The sequence below is a fragment of the Spea bombifrons genome, chromosome 10 (assembly GCF_027358695.1).
Source record: "Spea bombifrons isolate aSpeBom1 chromosome 10, aSpeBom1.2.pri, whole genome shotgun sequence".
NCBI classification, from domain to species: domain Eukaryota; kingdom Metazoa; phylum Chordata; class Amphibia; order Anura; family Pelobatidae; genus Spea; species Spea bombifrons.
In genome coordinates this window covers 23,732,517-23,748,099 of record NC_071096.1, presented here as the reverse complement: position 1 = coordinate 23,748,099, position 15,583 = coordinate 23,732,517, and the positions used below count along the sequence as shown (strand labels likewise).

The 15,583-nt window shown below is 40.3% G+C and overlaps 1 protein-coding gene across 2 annotated transcripts in view; it reads right to left on the bottom strand.

Moving 5' to 3' along the window:
- The window catches only part of CARMIL2 (capping protein regulator and myosin 1 linker 2), a 121,605-nt gene extending 119,906 nt beyond the window's left edge, over positions 1 to 1,699 (bottom strand). For both annotated transcript variants that reach the window (XM_053449731.1, XM_053449732.1), the window contains exon 1: positions 1,563 to 1,699. In XM_053449731.1, coding sequence (XP_053305706.1) covers positions 1,563 to 1,658 — 96 coding nt within the window. In that variant the 5' untranslated portion in view covers positions 1,659 to 1,699. The remainder of the gene's footprint in view (positions 1 to 1,562) is intronic.
- Between the last annotated feature and the right edge of the window lie 13,884 nt (positions 1,700 to 15,583).

Genomic DNA, 15,583 nt, shown 5'->3' with positions numbered 1-15,583 from the left:
GGAAAGACCGCACTTTTTTTTTCCTCCCACTTTAAGTCTATAATCGGGTTTAGCGCAGAAATGCGCAATTCGTACCTGCAGTGCGGGACATGGTTTTTTTTTGTTTTTAGTTTAAGCAAGCAGCAGGGTTAGAATCCAGATCCCCCGCAGCGCTGCAGGGGACCTGGATCCTCCTCTCTGGCAGTCGGTGGACGTCTGTGCAATGAGCGTAGACAACCTCTGCTGCCAGCACTTCTGCTGGGGCCTCTATAACTGTGCACCGGCATGACATAACCTTCTGTGCTCCACCATAGAAGTCCTGGTGGAAGTGCCGGCAGCTGAGGTTGTCTACGCGCATACGTTCAGGTGTCTGGGGATCTATTGGTAAGTCTGGGGAGGGCAGAGTGGCATATCTATAAGTAAGGTACCTTATGAATTAAGGGGGGGGACCTTAAAATGGCTATTGGTTTTCCAAATTTGTTTGTATATAACATATGCTAACTGCATAAAAAAATTAAAATTCATGTATTGCTGTTCATTAGGTAAAATACTGTTTTACCATTCCACTAATGTGTATTTTTACTTAAAAATATTTCTTTCTTGAAAATAGCACCAAACTTTAAGGGTGCGGCCTATAATCTATAATCAGATATGGTACTATACCAAAACCTGTACATGTTGGATATGTCTGTAATCTGGAGGGGCAGTTGAATACATTTTGGTGACTTTTCATGCTCTTGTACATAACCTGTGCAAAAAAACACTAACATGAGAGAATTGTTGTTGTTTTTTTAAAATGCTAACAGTAATAATAATTGCTACCTTTTGCAAAGATTGGTGACCAAATAGCTACATGACAAGTGCTTAAAAGCTCCCAGAGCAACATCCTAGGTGTTATACTTCTTAGAAGTATGTACTTTTTTTCCATGGTTATGATGACCCTTACGTACCTGTATACTAACGGTGAAAATAATGCATTTATATTTTAGGCAGTCTAATTTTGTGTTGAAGAGTATTGCAGGCCAATTTGGGGCTGCATTACTAGAACAATGAAATTACATATCTAGTTTTCCTCAAGCTTAAAGTAAAGAGGCACCAAACCCATTCAATTATATTATTATTATTATTATTATTATTATTGTTGTTATTGTTGCTAAACCTTACTTAGAATGAAATTACATGGATTGCAGTGATGAAATACCAGCATAATTTCGGCCTGGTAAACATTCTAATAGGTGAAATCATAACATCAAAGCTAAAAAAAAAAGGACCAAAGTCATAATAGTTCAAATAAATTAAACTTAATCAGCAGCATACAAAAAAAATCACATTGCAAACAACTTTTTCATCCTAAAACTGAAAATAGAGAACATACAATAACGGTTGTCATCTGAAAGATCAAAAATGCAAAAGCCATTCTTGCAGATGAAATGTGGATTCTACCAGCCATTATGTAGGTGTAGTCATCATCTGCATCATTTCTAAGATATCTGATTTTCATTTCGACTGAATATTGCTTTCAACATATTTAAATGGCATATTCCAGTTGCAAGGTTTCTTTAGAATCTCAAACACACACTTACATGAGATTTTCTTGGAGGCTTTCGGCAGACTCTATTGGGTCTGGGTCTCTGGCGGGTATAATGCTGCAATTTCTCACCCTCTGTTGGAAGGTCCATAAGGTGATCTATACACGAAGGCTGGGGGGAAGGAAACAAGCAGCCTCTATCCTCAGCATCCTTTATGAGGAAAAAGGGAGTGGCTTCAGGGCCAAGCAGCTGAGTGGCAGAAACATCGAACTTGCAAAACTGCTCTTACCATCTACAGGAGCATCGGTACCCAGCAGGGAGGAACACGAAATCACTTAGGGGGTTTTTTTGTTTGTTTTTTTTTATCTTACTACCGTAAGCAAGTGTGGTGTCCATAATCCATACAACGGACAACGCAATTGGTGCATGAAGCATATTTTTCGGATCAAGTTTGCTGTATTTATGTTATGCTGCAATACAGGTTGCCTCATGGACAAAGATAGTCTTTAACGATGTTATATAATTATGCACCATTTTGTCGAGAAGACATTGGTATTTAGGTTAAAGGAACACAAACAAAATGGGTGAAACTGCACTGGTCAAAGTGTAATGCAGCCAAGACTGTTAAATTTAAACTTTTAGAATATGCAGGTCTTTGTGGGGCAGAAAAAAAAGCATCACCATTCTCTTCTCTGTTACATACAGTTTATGGGTGAATTTATTTGAACAAACTACAATGAACACCCCCACACACACACGCCCTGTACTAGACTTAATTTCCATTGGGGCTATCCAACAGTGAGTTAATAATTACATTCAGTTAAGTTGCACTTTATAGAATATATCTATACTCTGAGGTGTAGGCGATTCTGGCACTTCAGCTGCTTAAATCGTCAAATGTGACAATACATTTGTGAAATTGTGTGGAGAAAAAATAGAAATTGGAAAAAATTTGACGTGGTAGGTTTCTGCCCCTAAAACAGCCTCCCTGTTGCACTTCTGCCCCTAAAACAGCCTGGTTGTGCCACCTCTGCCCTTGAAGCACCCTGCCTGTGCCGCAGCTGCCCCTAAATCAGCCTGGCTGTGCCGCAGCTGCCCCTAAAACAGCCTGTCTGTGCCATTTCTGACCCCCTAAAGCAGCCTGCCTGTCCCATTTCTGCCCTAAACACTCACTTCATTCATTCACCCTTTCAGTCTTCCTTACCTCTCTTACAGATTTCACTGGTCTGGGGCCGGCCGATCATTACTGGGGCCACACAGACATCTCTGCGGCCTGATGGCCGCCTAACATTGGCCTGCAGCTCACTGGTGTGTCGCCTGCGCACTGTGTGAGGGAAATCTTTCCCCGCCCAAGTTCCTGCTCCCCTTGCACAGGACATCACTGCGGGCATCTCAGCAGTGAGCTACAGGCCCGGGTTATGCGGCCGTCACGGCAACCCCCTGATGAGTGGCACCCAGGACGGACCCTCGCCTCCCCTTTAGGTACGCTACTGCCTTCCTTATTCTAATATCTGATCTATCTAATATCAGAAACACTAATACCAAATGCAAACACAAAGTTGTGATGAAACCACTTAGCCCTAATTATTGCTACAAAAAAGCTACTCCCTCTTTTCACCCGTCCCTTTTGTTTCAATTACCCATACTACTTCCTTAGATTGTAAACTCATGAGTGGGGCCCTCATAAGCACACCATTCCTGCCAGGTACATTGTGTTAAAGTACAATAAGGCTAGATGGCAAGTGTTAATTGTCTCACTTAAATTGTACAGTGCTGTGTAATTTGTTGGTGCTTAAAACCGTATTTGCTCGATTATAAGACAAGGTTTTTTTCAGAGCAAATGCTCTGAAAAATACCCCTCATCTTATAATCGGGGTTGTCTTATAATCAGACCTCAAATAGGTCTGACTATGAGACTAAGATCCAGATCCCCCGCAGCGCTGCAGGGGACCTGGATCCTCCTGTCTACCCCCCCAACTTACCAGTGCTTCTGAGTCCCCGGTGTGTAGCCGGGGCAGCGTGTAGACGTCTACGCGATTCGCGTAGACAACTTCCGCTGCAGCCGGAAGGAGGTGTGTCTAGCAGCGATGGTTGTCTGCGTCCATCGCGCAGACCTTCCCCGGGTGTCAGAGATCAGAGTTCCCCTCACCGGAGAATTATCTCTGACAGCCAGGGAAGGTCTGCGCGATGGACGCAGACAACCCCCGCTGCTAACCCGGATTATGTCAATCTGAGTATAGGTAAGCGTACAAAAGGATATACACTCAATGGCCACTTTATTAGGCACACCTTGCTAGTACCGGGTTGGACCCCCTTTTGCCTTTTTGAACTACCTTCATTATTTGTGACATACTTTCTACAAGGTGCTGTAAAGATTCCTCAGAGATTTTAGTCTATATGGACATGATGGCATCCCACAGTTGCTGCAAAGGTGCTCGATTGGATTGTGATCTGGTGATTGTGGAGGCCATTGGAGTGCAGTGAACAAGAAACCAGTTTGAGATAATGTGAGTTTTGTGAGTTTTCCTGCTGGAAGTAGCCATCAGAAGATGGGTACACTGTGGTTATAAAGGGATGGGCATGGTCAGCAACAATACTGAGTTAGGCTGTCGTGTTTAACCGATGCTCAATTGGTGCCAAGGGGCCCAAAGTGTGCCAAGAAAATGTCCCCCATGCCATTACACCACTACCACCAGCCTGAACAGTTGATACAAGGCAGGATGGATCCATGCTTTTATGTTTATGTCAAAGTCTGACCCTACCATCTGTATGTCGCAGCTGGAATCGAGACTCATCAGACCAGGCAACGTTTTTCAATTCTTCCATTGTCCAATTTTGATGAGCCTGTGTGAATTGTAGCCTTAGTTTACTGGTTTTACCTGACAGGAGTGGCACCCGGTGTGGTCTTCTGCTGCTGTAGCCCACCTGCTTCAATGATTGACGTGTTGTGCATTCAGAAATGGTTTTCTGCATACCTTGGTTGTAAAGAGTGGTTACTTGAGTTACTGTTGACTTTTTGTCATCTCCATCCGGTTTGCCCATTCTCCTGACATCAAGAAATTTTCGTCCACACAACTGCAGCTCACTGGATATTTTCTCTTTTTCAGACCATTCTCTGTAAACCCTAGAGATGGTTGTGCGTGAAAATCCCGGTAGTTCAGCAATTTCTGAAATACTCCATGCTCCAACAACATGCCACGTCCAAAGTCACTCTAATCCCCTTTCTTCCCCATCCTGATGCTCGGTTTGAATTTCACAAGTTGTATTTGCCACGTCTATATGCCTAAATGCATTGATTTGCTGCCATGTGATTGGCTGATTAGCTGTTTGTGTCAACAAGCAATTGAGCAGGTGTACCTAATAAGTTGGCCAGTGACTGTGTATCTGTGAGTGCGAGGGGCATCCGCTTAAAGTAGGGCTGCAACTAACAATTATTTTCATAATCTATCAGTTGGTCGATCATTTTATTCCATTGTTCTCAAATCTCCGTTTATTGAAAAGGATATTTTACAGTACATTGAGGAAATTGTTAACCTAAACAGATTCTATTTCCCATGCTCGTATTGTGAAGTAAAGAAGCGGATTATCTTTTACCTGGATTGAAAGTTGTGTGAAGGAGAGCCTGTTTAGAAGGACTAAATTGCTATTCTATATGTAAATGTGGTCGAAATGTGGTAACTATTGATGTCCTAATTCTGATCTCTGATCATTGATCATCTGATGTCTTCACCTTAGAAATCTCAGCTGTTGGGGACATAGAATATCCGGGAGTATGTCTTGTAAGCGATCGACATACATTTTTGCCAGTAATTTTATATCCTGTTTTAATAGCATTATTAGTCTATATGAGCCAATTTTGCTTGGGTCTTTGTCAGCTTTTTTAATTGTATGGGTGACTTTTTTGGGGCTATCTCACAGTATGCTATTATATAGAGACGTGAGTTGAGTTGCTTCTGCATTGAGATAGTCTCTTTCCAAGTAGGCTATTTTAAGTAGGAGTTAAAAAGAAACAGGAGTTCCCTTGGAGGAGTACAACTGGTGGAAAAAGCTTTATTTGGTTGCATTTAATTACTAAGTCATCTGTTTTGGGTGCTTTATTTTTGGCGTGTTTTCTTTCTTCTGTGTGCTGCAGCTCAGTTAATTGAGGGGAGTGGTTACCTAGTTTCACCTGTGTGCAGTAGCGTACCTAGCGGGGGGCGGGGGGATGGGCGGTCCGCACCGGGTGCCGCTCATCAGGGGGTGCCAACTTGCCGGCACCCGGCACCCCTCCAGAGACGGACAGTAATGTCCGCCGCTGGAGGAGCAGGCTCACAAGGGAGCGGTATCGGAGGTCTTTAACAGACCACCGGCTCCCTTGAGTGATTTTAAGCCGGTTCAAGGATCTCCCTTGAACCCGGCTTAAAATCACTCAAGGGAGCCAGAGGTCTGTTAAAGACCTACGATACCGCTCCCTTGCGATCCGCGTGGCAACAGCTGTTGTGCGCCGGGGTTTGTTGTCAGATCCCGACGCACAACACTGAAGCCGCGCCCACCGCTGTCCGTGCCCTCGGAAGAAGACAGAAGAACTGAAGAAGAAGAGGAGCGAAGAGCAGGAAATGGAGCTGTAAGGAGAAAAGAGGAAAGGTAGGAAAGCATTCAGTGAGAGTGACAGTGAGAGTGGATTGGTATGTGTGTGGATTGGTATGTGTGTGGATTGGTATATGTGTGGATTGGTATGTGTGTGGATTGGTATGTGTGTGTGGATTGGTATGTGTGGTATGATTGACCTTGTGCAGCCTAACAGATTTGCCCGCTTGAGTGAAGATGTTGGGTGCATCAGCTCAGGAGTAGCTATACTGGAGGAAGCTGTTCCTTCTAACAGCCGAGGGAACAGCCCCTCTAGTATGAGTGGGGTTGAGAGCGTAAGAAAGGCTAGACAGGTTGTGGTGGTAGGGGACTCTATTATTAAGAGATAGGCTCAACCGGACAGTTTGCTGTCTCCCGGGTGCTCGGGTCTGGCATGTTGCTGACAGAGTGGATGGATTATTGGGAGGGGCTGGGGAAGACCCGGCTGTCATGGTCCATATTGGCAACAGTAGAAAAGCAGCAGGAGATCAGGGAGGTAAATGCGTGGCTAAAGTCATGGTGTAGGAAGGAGGGTTTTGGCTTTCTAGAGCACTGGGCTGATTTTGCGCTTGGGTACAATCTTTATAGCAGTGATGGATTGCATCTAAACGGAAGAGGGTCTGCTGTGCTAGGGGAGAGGATGGCTAGAAGACCCTACTAAATTATTTCAAAATGAATTATATAAATTATTATTGGAAGGCAAGAATTATAACATTCTGAATAAGAATGAGTTTATTTTTTTAAATATTAAGTTTCCTAAAATTGCAATTTTTTATTTTTTACCCAAGATTCATAAAGGCCACAAAAATCCTACAGGCCGCCCCATAATAAGTGGGATAAACTCTCTTACCAACAATTTATCACAATTTGTAGACCATTTCTTACAAAAATACGTGATAACAGTTCCATCCTATGTCAAAGACACTATACATATATTAAGAATTGTGGAAAATATTGTCTGGTCCAAAGATTACATCTGGGCCACGGTAGGTGTATCCTCCTTGTACACGGTAATTCCTCATGAACAAGGGATTAAAGCAATTGAAAAGGTACTTAACACTGACGAAAATATGGATCATCTACAAAGTCAATTTATTCTGAAATGTATTAACTTTATTCTTACCCACAATTATTTTTTATTTGACCAACAATTTTATTTACAAAAATGTGGAACTGCCATGGGGACCAGATTTGCACCAAGCTATGCGAATTTATATGTCGCAGACTGGGAGACTAGTAACATCTGGTCTAATAATCAAATCTGGTCCTCTGGAAACGTTACATTGATGATGTTCTAATCATCTGGAATGGGTCAGTAGAAGACCTAGAACAATTTATAATATATATAAATCAAAATGAACACAATTTAACTTTTACCTCAAACATTAACAAGGAACAGATCAATTTTTTAGATCTTATCCTAATTGGTAAAGATAATGAAGAAATAGGTTCTAAAACCTTCTTTAAGCCTACAGATGGGAATGGTTACATCGACTTCTCTAGTCGCCACCATCCTCAATGGTTAAAAAACATTCCTAAGGGACAATTAGCGAGGATACGTAGAAACTGCACTCAAGATGCAGATTTTCTCTCCCAGAGTCAAAATTTAATGGAGAAATCTGAAGAGAGAAATTATCCGAAGAAGCTATTGATGGAGAGTTTATCACAAGTTAAAAATATAAAGAGAAGTGACCTGTTACAAAATAAACATAAACATCAAAAATTGAGGATTTGAATTTTAATTTAGCTTTTTGTACTCAGTACAATGATAGAGTATGGCAGATTAAACGGGCCATTAAAAAATGTTGGCCAATATTGCAGGGGGATAATATTTTACAAAATTATCTCCCAGAGGAACCAAAAATTATTTATAAAAAATTAAATAATTTAAAAAATATTGTAGCCCCTAGTGCTCTCCCAAGAATAAGAACTGAAGAACATTTCTTACTACAAAAATCCCCAGGATTTTTTCGCTGTGGAGTATGCAAGTTTTGTAAAATATGTTATGTACAAAACAAAAAAACGACTACATTTAACTGCACCATTACGAAAAAAGAATATGAGATCCGCCAGTTCATACATTGTAAGTCAAAAAATATTATCTATCTTTTAGAGTGTAAATGCGGCATTCAATATATTGGCCGCACATCTAGAGAATTAAAAATTAGGGGCCTTGAACACCTGGGAGGTATTCGGAATAAAAATTTAAAACATAGTGTTCCCAGACACTGTATAAATTGCACAAAGTTCACTCTCTCAGACTTTAAGATGATAGGAATAGATAAAATATCCCCTCATTGGAGAGGTGGAGATATAAAAGAAATGTTAGCTAAGAGAGAGACTGAATGGATATATAAATTTCAAACATATAAAAAAGAGGGTCTAAATGTTGAATTGGATACATTAACATTTCTTTAATTGTCCATTTTTAATATATTTTATTATTCATTTTTAATATATATTTTTCATCTGGATATGTTTTTTATATATCACATATATATTCATATATTGATATTTAACACTATATTTAGCTATATTTATTGGATATTCATACATATATTTTATATTTTACTACATATACCTTGACATACACATTCTTCACATAATAATATATATATATATATATTTTTTTTAATACATACTAATAATCTTATAAAATATATTTTTACATACACATTTTCTATATTAATAATACTTTTACATACATACTTCTTTTTTTCTATTGAGATCCATATTATTTTTAGTAATATTCATTCATATATATATTTTATACTACATATTTAAATATCTTGACAAATACATATACACATTTTAATTACTTTTACATACACTTTTTTATATATTAAACATTACATATTTTTTATATTTTTTATATTAATATATACACATTTTTTATATATTAAATAGTAATTTTTTTCATATTAATATATTCTTATTTATATATTTTTTATATATATTTATATATTAAATTTTTTACTAGATTACATTATTTTTATATTATTATCTCCGTTTTTGGGGATTTATCTACCAATTAATTAACTTTTCCAATTCACTACTGATTGTTAGTATTTCCTTTTTATGGTATCCTTTCTTTCAGTGATATCCCTTTCTCTTTATCCTTTTTATTGTCTATATACTCGTATATCTATTACTTACCTGCATACCCTAAGTATGAAACACACATACATTATTTAATTTGTTTTATATGTTTATTGATTACATCTGTTCTTGTCCGGGGTATTTTATTTCCACATATCCGAGTCTGAAGCATCTAAAACCTGTAATGAAAGAAGAACACAAAGTTCGTTTTACTTTTTCCTGTTTACGTGAACGAACTTTATTGAACACTTTTTCCGGGGAAGACAGAGACCGGTGCAGGTGACGGGAATGATGCGGACGTAATCGCGTCAATACGCGGTTACGCGATGACGCGATTACATCGGATGCAGCCGCGAGAACGCCACCGAAACTCTTTAAAAGCCAAAACTCGAAGATATGGATTTACAGATTATCCATTTGGATTTTATTTACTCTTTTTCTCCTGAAGAAGCCAACGGAGCTTGGCGAAACGCGTTGAGACCGAGTTCTTATAATATTTGGACATCTTCTATCTGTTGGACGTTTTTATCTTGCGCTTTTGCATAACATTTCGGTTATGCCAACCTACTTGTGAGTTTATGAGCTCTTTCTTTATTAAATATAGTTTCATAATACTGCACCATTTGTGGTTTCTTCATTTGCATTCCAGATTCTAAGAAGAACTACTTTTATCTGATGGGCCTCCTCTACACATTACCTTTGTGAGTGCAACACATTGATTACCACTCATATTATTTTGAATTTATTACGCTATTGTATTTTATTTTTTCTCCACATGTTTATGCGCCCCAATCTTTGATATTTTCGTTGCTGTACACTTGTGAGGAGTGTTGTTTTTGGGAGCTGCAGAACCTATAGTGGTATTTATATATATATTATTATATTTTCACGTGAAGGTGTTTTTTTCTGTTTTATTAATATTAAATGTATGCTTGCTAATGCAAGGAGCCTAAATAACAAAATGGGAGAACTAGAGGCAATAGCATACACTAAGCAATATGATATAATAGGCATAACTGAAACATGGTGGGATGAGACCCATGACTGGGCAGTTAACTTAAAAGGTTATACGTTATATAGGAAGGACAGAAAAAGCAGGAAGGGAGGAGGAGTATGCTTGTATGTTAACAACGAGCTAAAGTCAAATATTAAGCATCTTGAAGGCGACAAGGGAAATGTGGAAGCTTTATGGGTAGATATCAACTTGGGGCAAAAAAAAGGAAAAGAACTACTGGTTGGGAAATGTTATAAACCACCTAATGTTAATAATGATGAGGAAGAGCAGCTGTTAGAGCAAATTGAGAAAGCTACATATCTGGGTAACACGTTAATTATTGGAGATTTCAATTACCCGGGCATAAATTGGGATAGAGGGACTAGTAGTTCTGCAAGGGGATTCAGGTTTTTTAACCTGTTAAATGACACATTCATGTCACAACTGGTACAAGCACCAACTAGAAAGGATACTTGTTTGGATCTGGTGATAACAAACAATGTTGATCTTGTGTCTAACATTCAAGTGGGGGAGCACTTGGGTAATAGTGATCACAATATGGTCTCTTTTGAAATAAACTCAAAAAAGAAATTGCCCATGGGGAATACTAAAACGTATAATTTTAAGAAGGCCAATTTCAATAAGATAAGAGCAGCTTTACAACTTATTGACTCGCAAAAACTCTTCAGGGATAAAAATACTGAGGAAAAATTGAGTATTTTCAAACAAATATTATTACATAAGTTATGGTGGGTAAAAGGTGATGGAAACCCTTCCACTTAAATTTAAGGGGTAGTAGAAGTATTATTAAACACTCATCTACACACACCAGACAAGCCAGAAGGCTTGCTTTTCCCTCAGAAATTTCATGGTGCTTTCACAACCACAAGGGATTCTGGGTAGGCACATGCAAACAAGGTTAACAATTATCACCTTTGCCTCTATATCCACATGGATTCCTTGAAAGTAATTGCCCGCTGTACAAGACAGCCTTTAGACAAAACTCAGGAAGAGGTACAATAGCCAGATCACCACTCATTTTTTTGTATTTAAGTTTATTATACAAAACTGATTATGATAAAACAGACATCAACCTGTTTTAGCAGGAATACATAGCTCAGTAATATTGATACAGATAGACGATAAGCAGTACTGCGACGCAGCGCAGGGCAATACACGTTACAGTACGACTTCAGTTTACGGAAAGCTCAGTAGAAGCAGTGTACAATTACATTCCCAGACGTGGCACATATTGTTAGCACTTTAGTGGAACATAACCTGGGGAAATGGGGGGGGGAGGGGGCCGAGGAGAACGGGGCTAGTCTTCAGCCTCTAGACTGTCCTTGAGAGTCCTGCGCACGCAGTTGCACACAAAGAAGGTCCTCAGCATGGTAGGGATGTCAGGCACTCCTTTGCCTCCCTTGCCGGGTTCCTTGTACATCACTGCGCGCTTTACTCTGTCCATTTTGGAGCCCCAGATGAAGTGGAAAACTGCTCGGTTGATGGCTCGGTGAATGGTGACCAGCAGGGGCCACGTACTGCAACACGGGAAGAATCTCATTGCGCAGCACCAGCACTTTCCATTCGATGGTAAGGTCTCTGAGGCTCCACAGCCCAAATTTCTGCTTTACCTTGTTGAGTCTCTCCTCCCAGCTTTTCAGGGCCGCGCCGTCTCTGCCGAACCAGACTCCCAGGATCTTTAGGAAGTCGGTTTTGACGGGAAACGGGATCGGCTCAGAAGTCAGGTCCCACTGCCCGAACAGCATGGTCTCCGACTTCCCGCAGTTGACCTTTGCGCCTGAAGCCCGGCTGAAGTCCTCGCACGTCTGGACGGGCGCTCTCACCGACCGGCGATCCGCGCAGAAGATGGTCACGTCGTCCATGTAGAGCGAGCACTTTATCTTGTCTCTGCCCGGCAATCCCTCTGATCTCTGGATTCCGTCTGATGCACTCGGCGAAGAGCTCTATACAACAGACAAAAAGAAGAGGTGAGAGAGGGCAGCCTTGTCTGACCCCAGAGAGGACAGGGAAGGGGTCAGTATTCCAGCCGTTCACCAGCACCGAGCTGCGGATATCAAGGTACATCAGGTTAGCGTAAGAGCAGAACATCTCCCCCAGCCCAAACCTCCGCAGTACCTGACCCATAAAACCATGAGACAGTCGATCAAATGCCTTCTCTTGGTCTAGGGTGACCGCATAGGTACAGACTGACCAAAATGGAGAAAAAAAGCGCACTTCCCAAATGTGGCATTTTAAATCTGAAACAACACGACAAACCCATGCATGTGGGGTATCACTGCACTCAGGAGATGTTCCTGAACACACATTGGGGGGTTGTTTGACAGTGACATATACCAGAACCTGTATATCTATAACTAAAGTACAATTTGTGTGAAAAAAAAATAAAAAAAATTACTATTACAAAGTTTGACAAAGTGTAGTTCTATAATTGGTGCATGGAAAGGGTTAAAATAACAGCATTTGGAATACCCTGGGGTGTCTAGTTTTCAAAAATATATGGTTTGAATGGGTTCAATTGAGTTAACCCGCTTCAAAGATATTCCAAAGAGGAGATGGAGGCAGAATGACCAAATAACCACCTGGATTACGCATGTCCCAAAAGTAGCCTTTTACCAGCCAAACAATCTGACAAACCCATGCATGTGGGGTATCGCTGTACTCAGGAGATGTTCCTGAACACATATTGGGGGGTTGTTTGACAGTGACATATACCAGGACCTGTATATCTATAACTAAAGTACAATTTGTGTGGGAAAAAAAATAAAAAAAAATACTATTACAAAGTTTGTATAGTAAATAAGATGATACGATCAAAATAATGGTATCTGAAGAAAGCCCATCTTGTCCTGAAAAAAACAATATATAACTTATGTGGGTACACTAAATGGGTGAGGAGAAAATTACAGCTGAACACAAGCACCACAAAAGTGTCAAAACAGCTTCGGTCCCACAGGGTACAAAACGAAAAATGAGCCCGGTCCTTAAGGGGTTAAGAACAGAGAGGGGAGTGTTGGTTAAGGAGGACCAGGAAGAAGCAGAAACTTTAAATGACTATTTTTCCTCAGTATATATTAAGGAGGAACCTATGGCAATGGATATACATAGGACCACTGAGAAAAATTTTCAGTCAAACTGTGAGTGGATGGCTCAGGACAAGGTGCTGCAGCAACTAAATAAAGTTAATGTCAACAAAGCTCCTGGGCCTGACGGTATTCACCCACGAGTACTTAAGGAGCTGAGTCAGGAAATAAGTGAACCTCTGTTTCTAATCTTTCGGGATTCTTTTCTTTCAGGAATTGTACTAGAGGATTGGAGGAAGGCAGATGTGGTTCCTATTTTCAAAAAGGGTTCAAACTCTGTGCCCGGAAATTATAGACCTGTAAGCTTAATTTCTGTGGTTGGGAAAGTATTTGAAGGGCTGTTTAGGGATAATATTCAAGAATTCCTTGGGAAGAACAGTTATTAGCAAAAATCAGCATGGTTTTATGAAACATAGGTCCTGTCAAACTTATTTAATTGCATTCTATGAAGAAGTAAGTAGAAGTGTCGATCAGGGTGTTGCAGTGGATGTAATCTACTTGGATTTTGCCAAGGCGTTTGACACAGTTCCACACAATAGGTTAGTATTCAAACTGAAGGAAATTGGTCTAGATGCAAATTCTTGTTCTTGGGTAGAACATTGGCTTAGAGATAGAGAACAGAGAGCTGTTATAAATGGTAAATTCTCAAGCTGGTCAAAAGTGGTAAGTGGTGTCCCTCAGGGATCTGTTCTGGGACCAATTTTATTCAACATATTTATAAATGACCTGGCAGTAGGCATTTAAAGTCATGTTTCTGTGTTTGCAGATGACACTAAACTAGGTAAAGTTATACAGGGCGAGCAGGATATTACTGTGCTGCAGAGGGATCTAGATAGACTGGGGGACTGGGCACACAAATGGCAGATGAAATTCAATGTAGATAAATGTAAAGTTATGCACTTCGGGGTAGCGAATGCACAAGCAACCTACACCCTAAACGGTAGTGAATTAGGGGTAACGACAAATGAGAAGGATTTGGGAATTGTTATAGACAACAAACTAGGCAACAATGTGCAATGTCAGTCTGCGGTTGCTAAGACCAGTAAGGTATTGTCGTGTATAAAAAGGGGCGTCAAGTCGCGGGATAAAGATATAATTTTGCCTCTGTATAAATCAATGGTAAGGCCGCACCTTGAATATGCTGTGCAATTTTGGGCACCTATTCTAAAGAAGGATATCATAGCACTAGAAAGGGTGCAGAGGCGGGCTACAAAATTAATAAAAGGAATGGAGCACTATAGTTATGAAGAAAGGTTAACTAATTTAAATCTGTTTAGTTTAGAAAAACGTTGCCTCAGAGGGGATATGATAACATTATATAAATATATTCGGGGCCGATACAAACCATTGTGTGGAAATCTGTTCATAAACAGGACTATGCATAGGACACGTGGTCATGCGTTCAGACTGGAAGAAAGGAGATTTAGACTGAAGCAGAGGAAAGGGGTTTTTTTACAGTAAGGACAATAAGGATGTGGAATTCTCTGCCTGCAGAGGTAGTTTTATCGGAGTCTGTACAGACGTTTAAACTGCAACTGGATGGATACCTGGAAAAACATAATATTCAGGGATATAATCTTTAATTATGGGGAAACAGCTTATTCATCCAAGGAGAAATCTGACTGCCATTTTGGGGTCAAGAAGGAATTTTTTTCCCTGGTTAGTGCAGAATTGGAAAGAGAGAAACCGGGGTTTTTTTTGCCTTCTTTTGGATCAACAGCAACAAATTAACAGATATAGGAAAGGCTGAACTTGATGGACGCATGTCTTTTTTCAGCCTATGTAACTATGAGTGTGCCTGTTATATCCCGCTTATGTAGTTTGTAGTATTCAGCTGGGTAGCCATCAGGACAAGGTTTTTTTTTTTTCTTTGTGTGTGTGTAGCCTTATACCCATTTCGGGTCATGCCGTTTAGGATTAAATTAAACTACACAAGCAGGATGCCCTGGCCACTTTTGAACTTATGATAGATCAGCTTCTGGATGGGCTGCAGGACTACGCTTGCGCTTATTTAGATGATATAGCCATCTATAGTACCACCTGGGAGGAAAACCTACACCAATTGGGTTTAGTCTTGGGAAGGATTAGGGAGGCAGGACCAAAGCCATACCGGGATGTCTGAGATGCAGTAACTCCCCTGAGTGTGAGGTGGCGTTCCAACAATTTAAGCAGGCACTAATCCAAGCTCCAGTCCTAGCCGCTCCTAACCCAAATAAACATTTTGTCATCCATAATGCAACACATGTTTGAGTTGGGAGCAGTATTAAGCCAGGTCT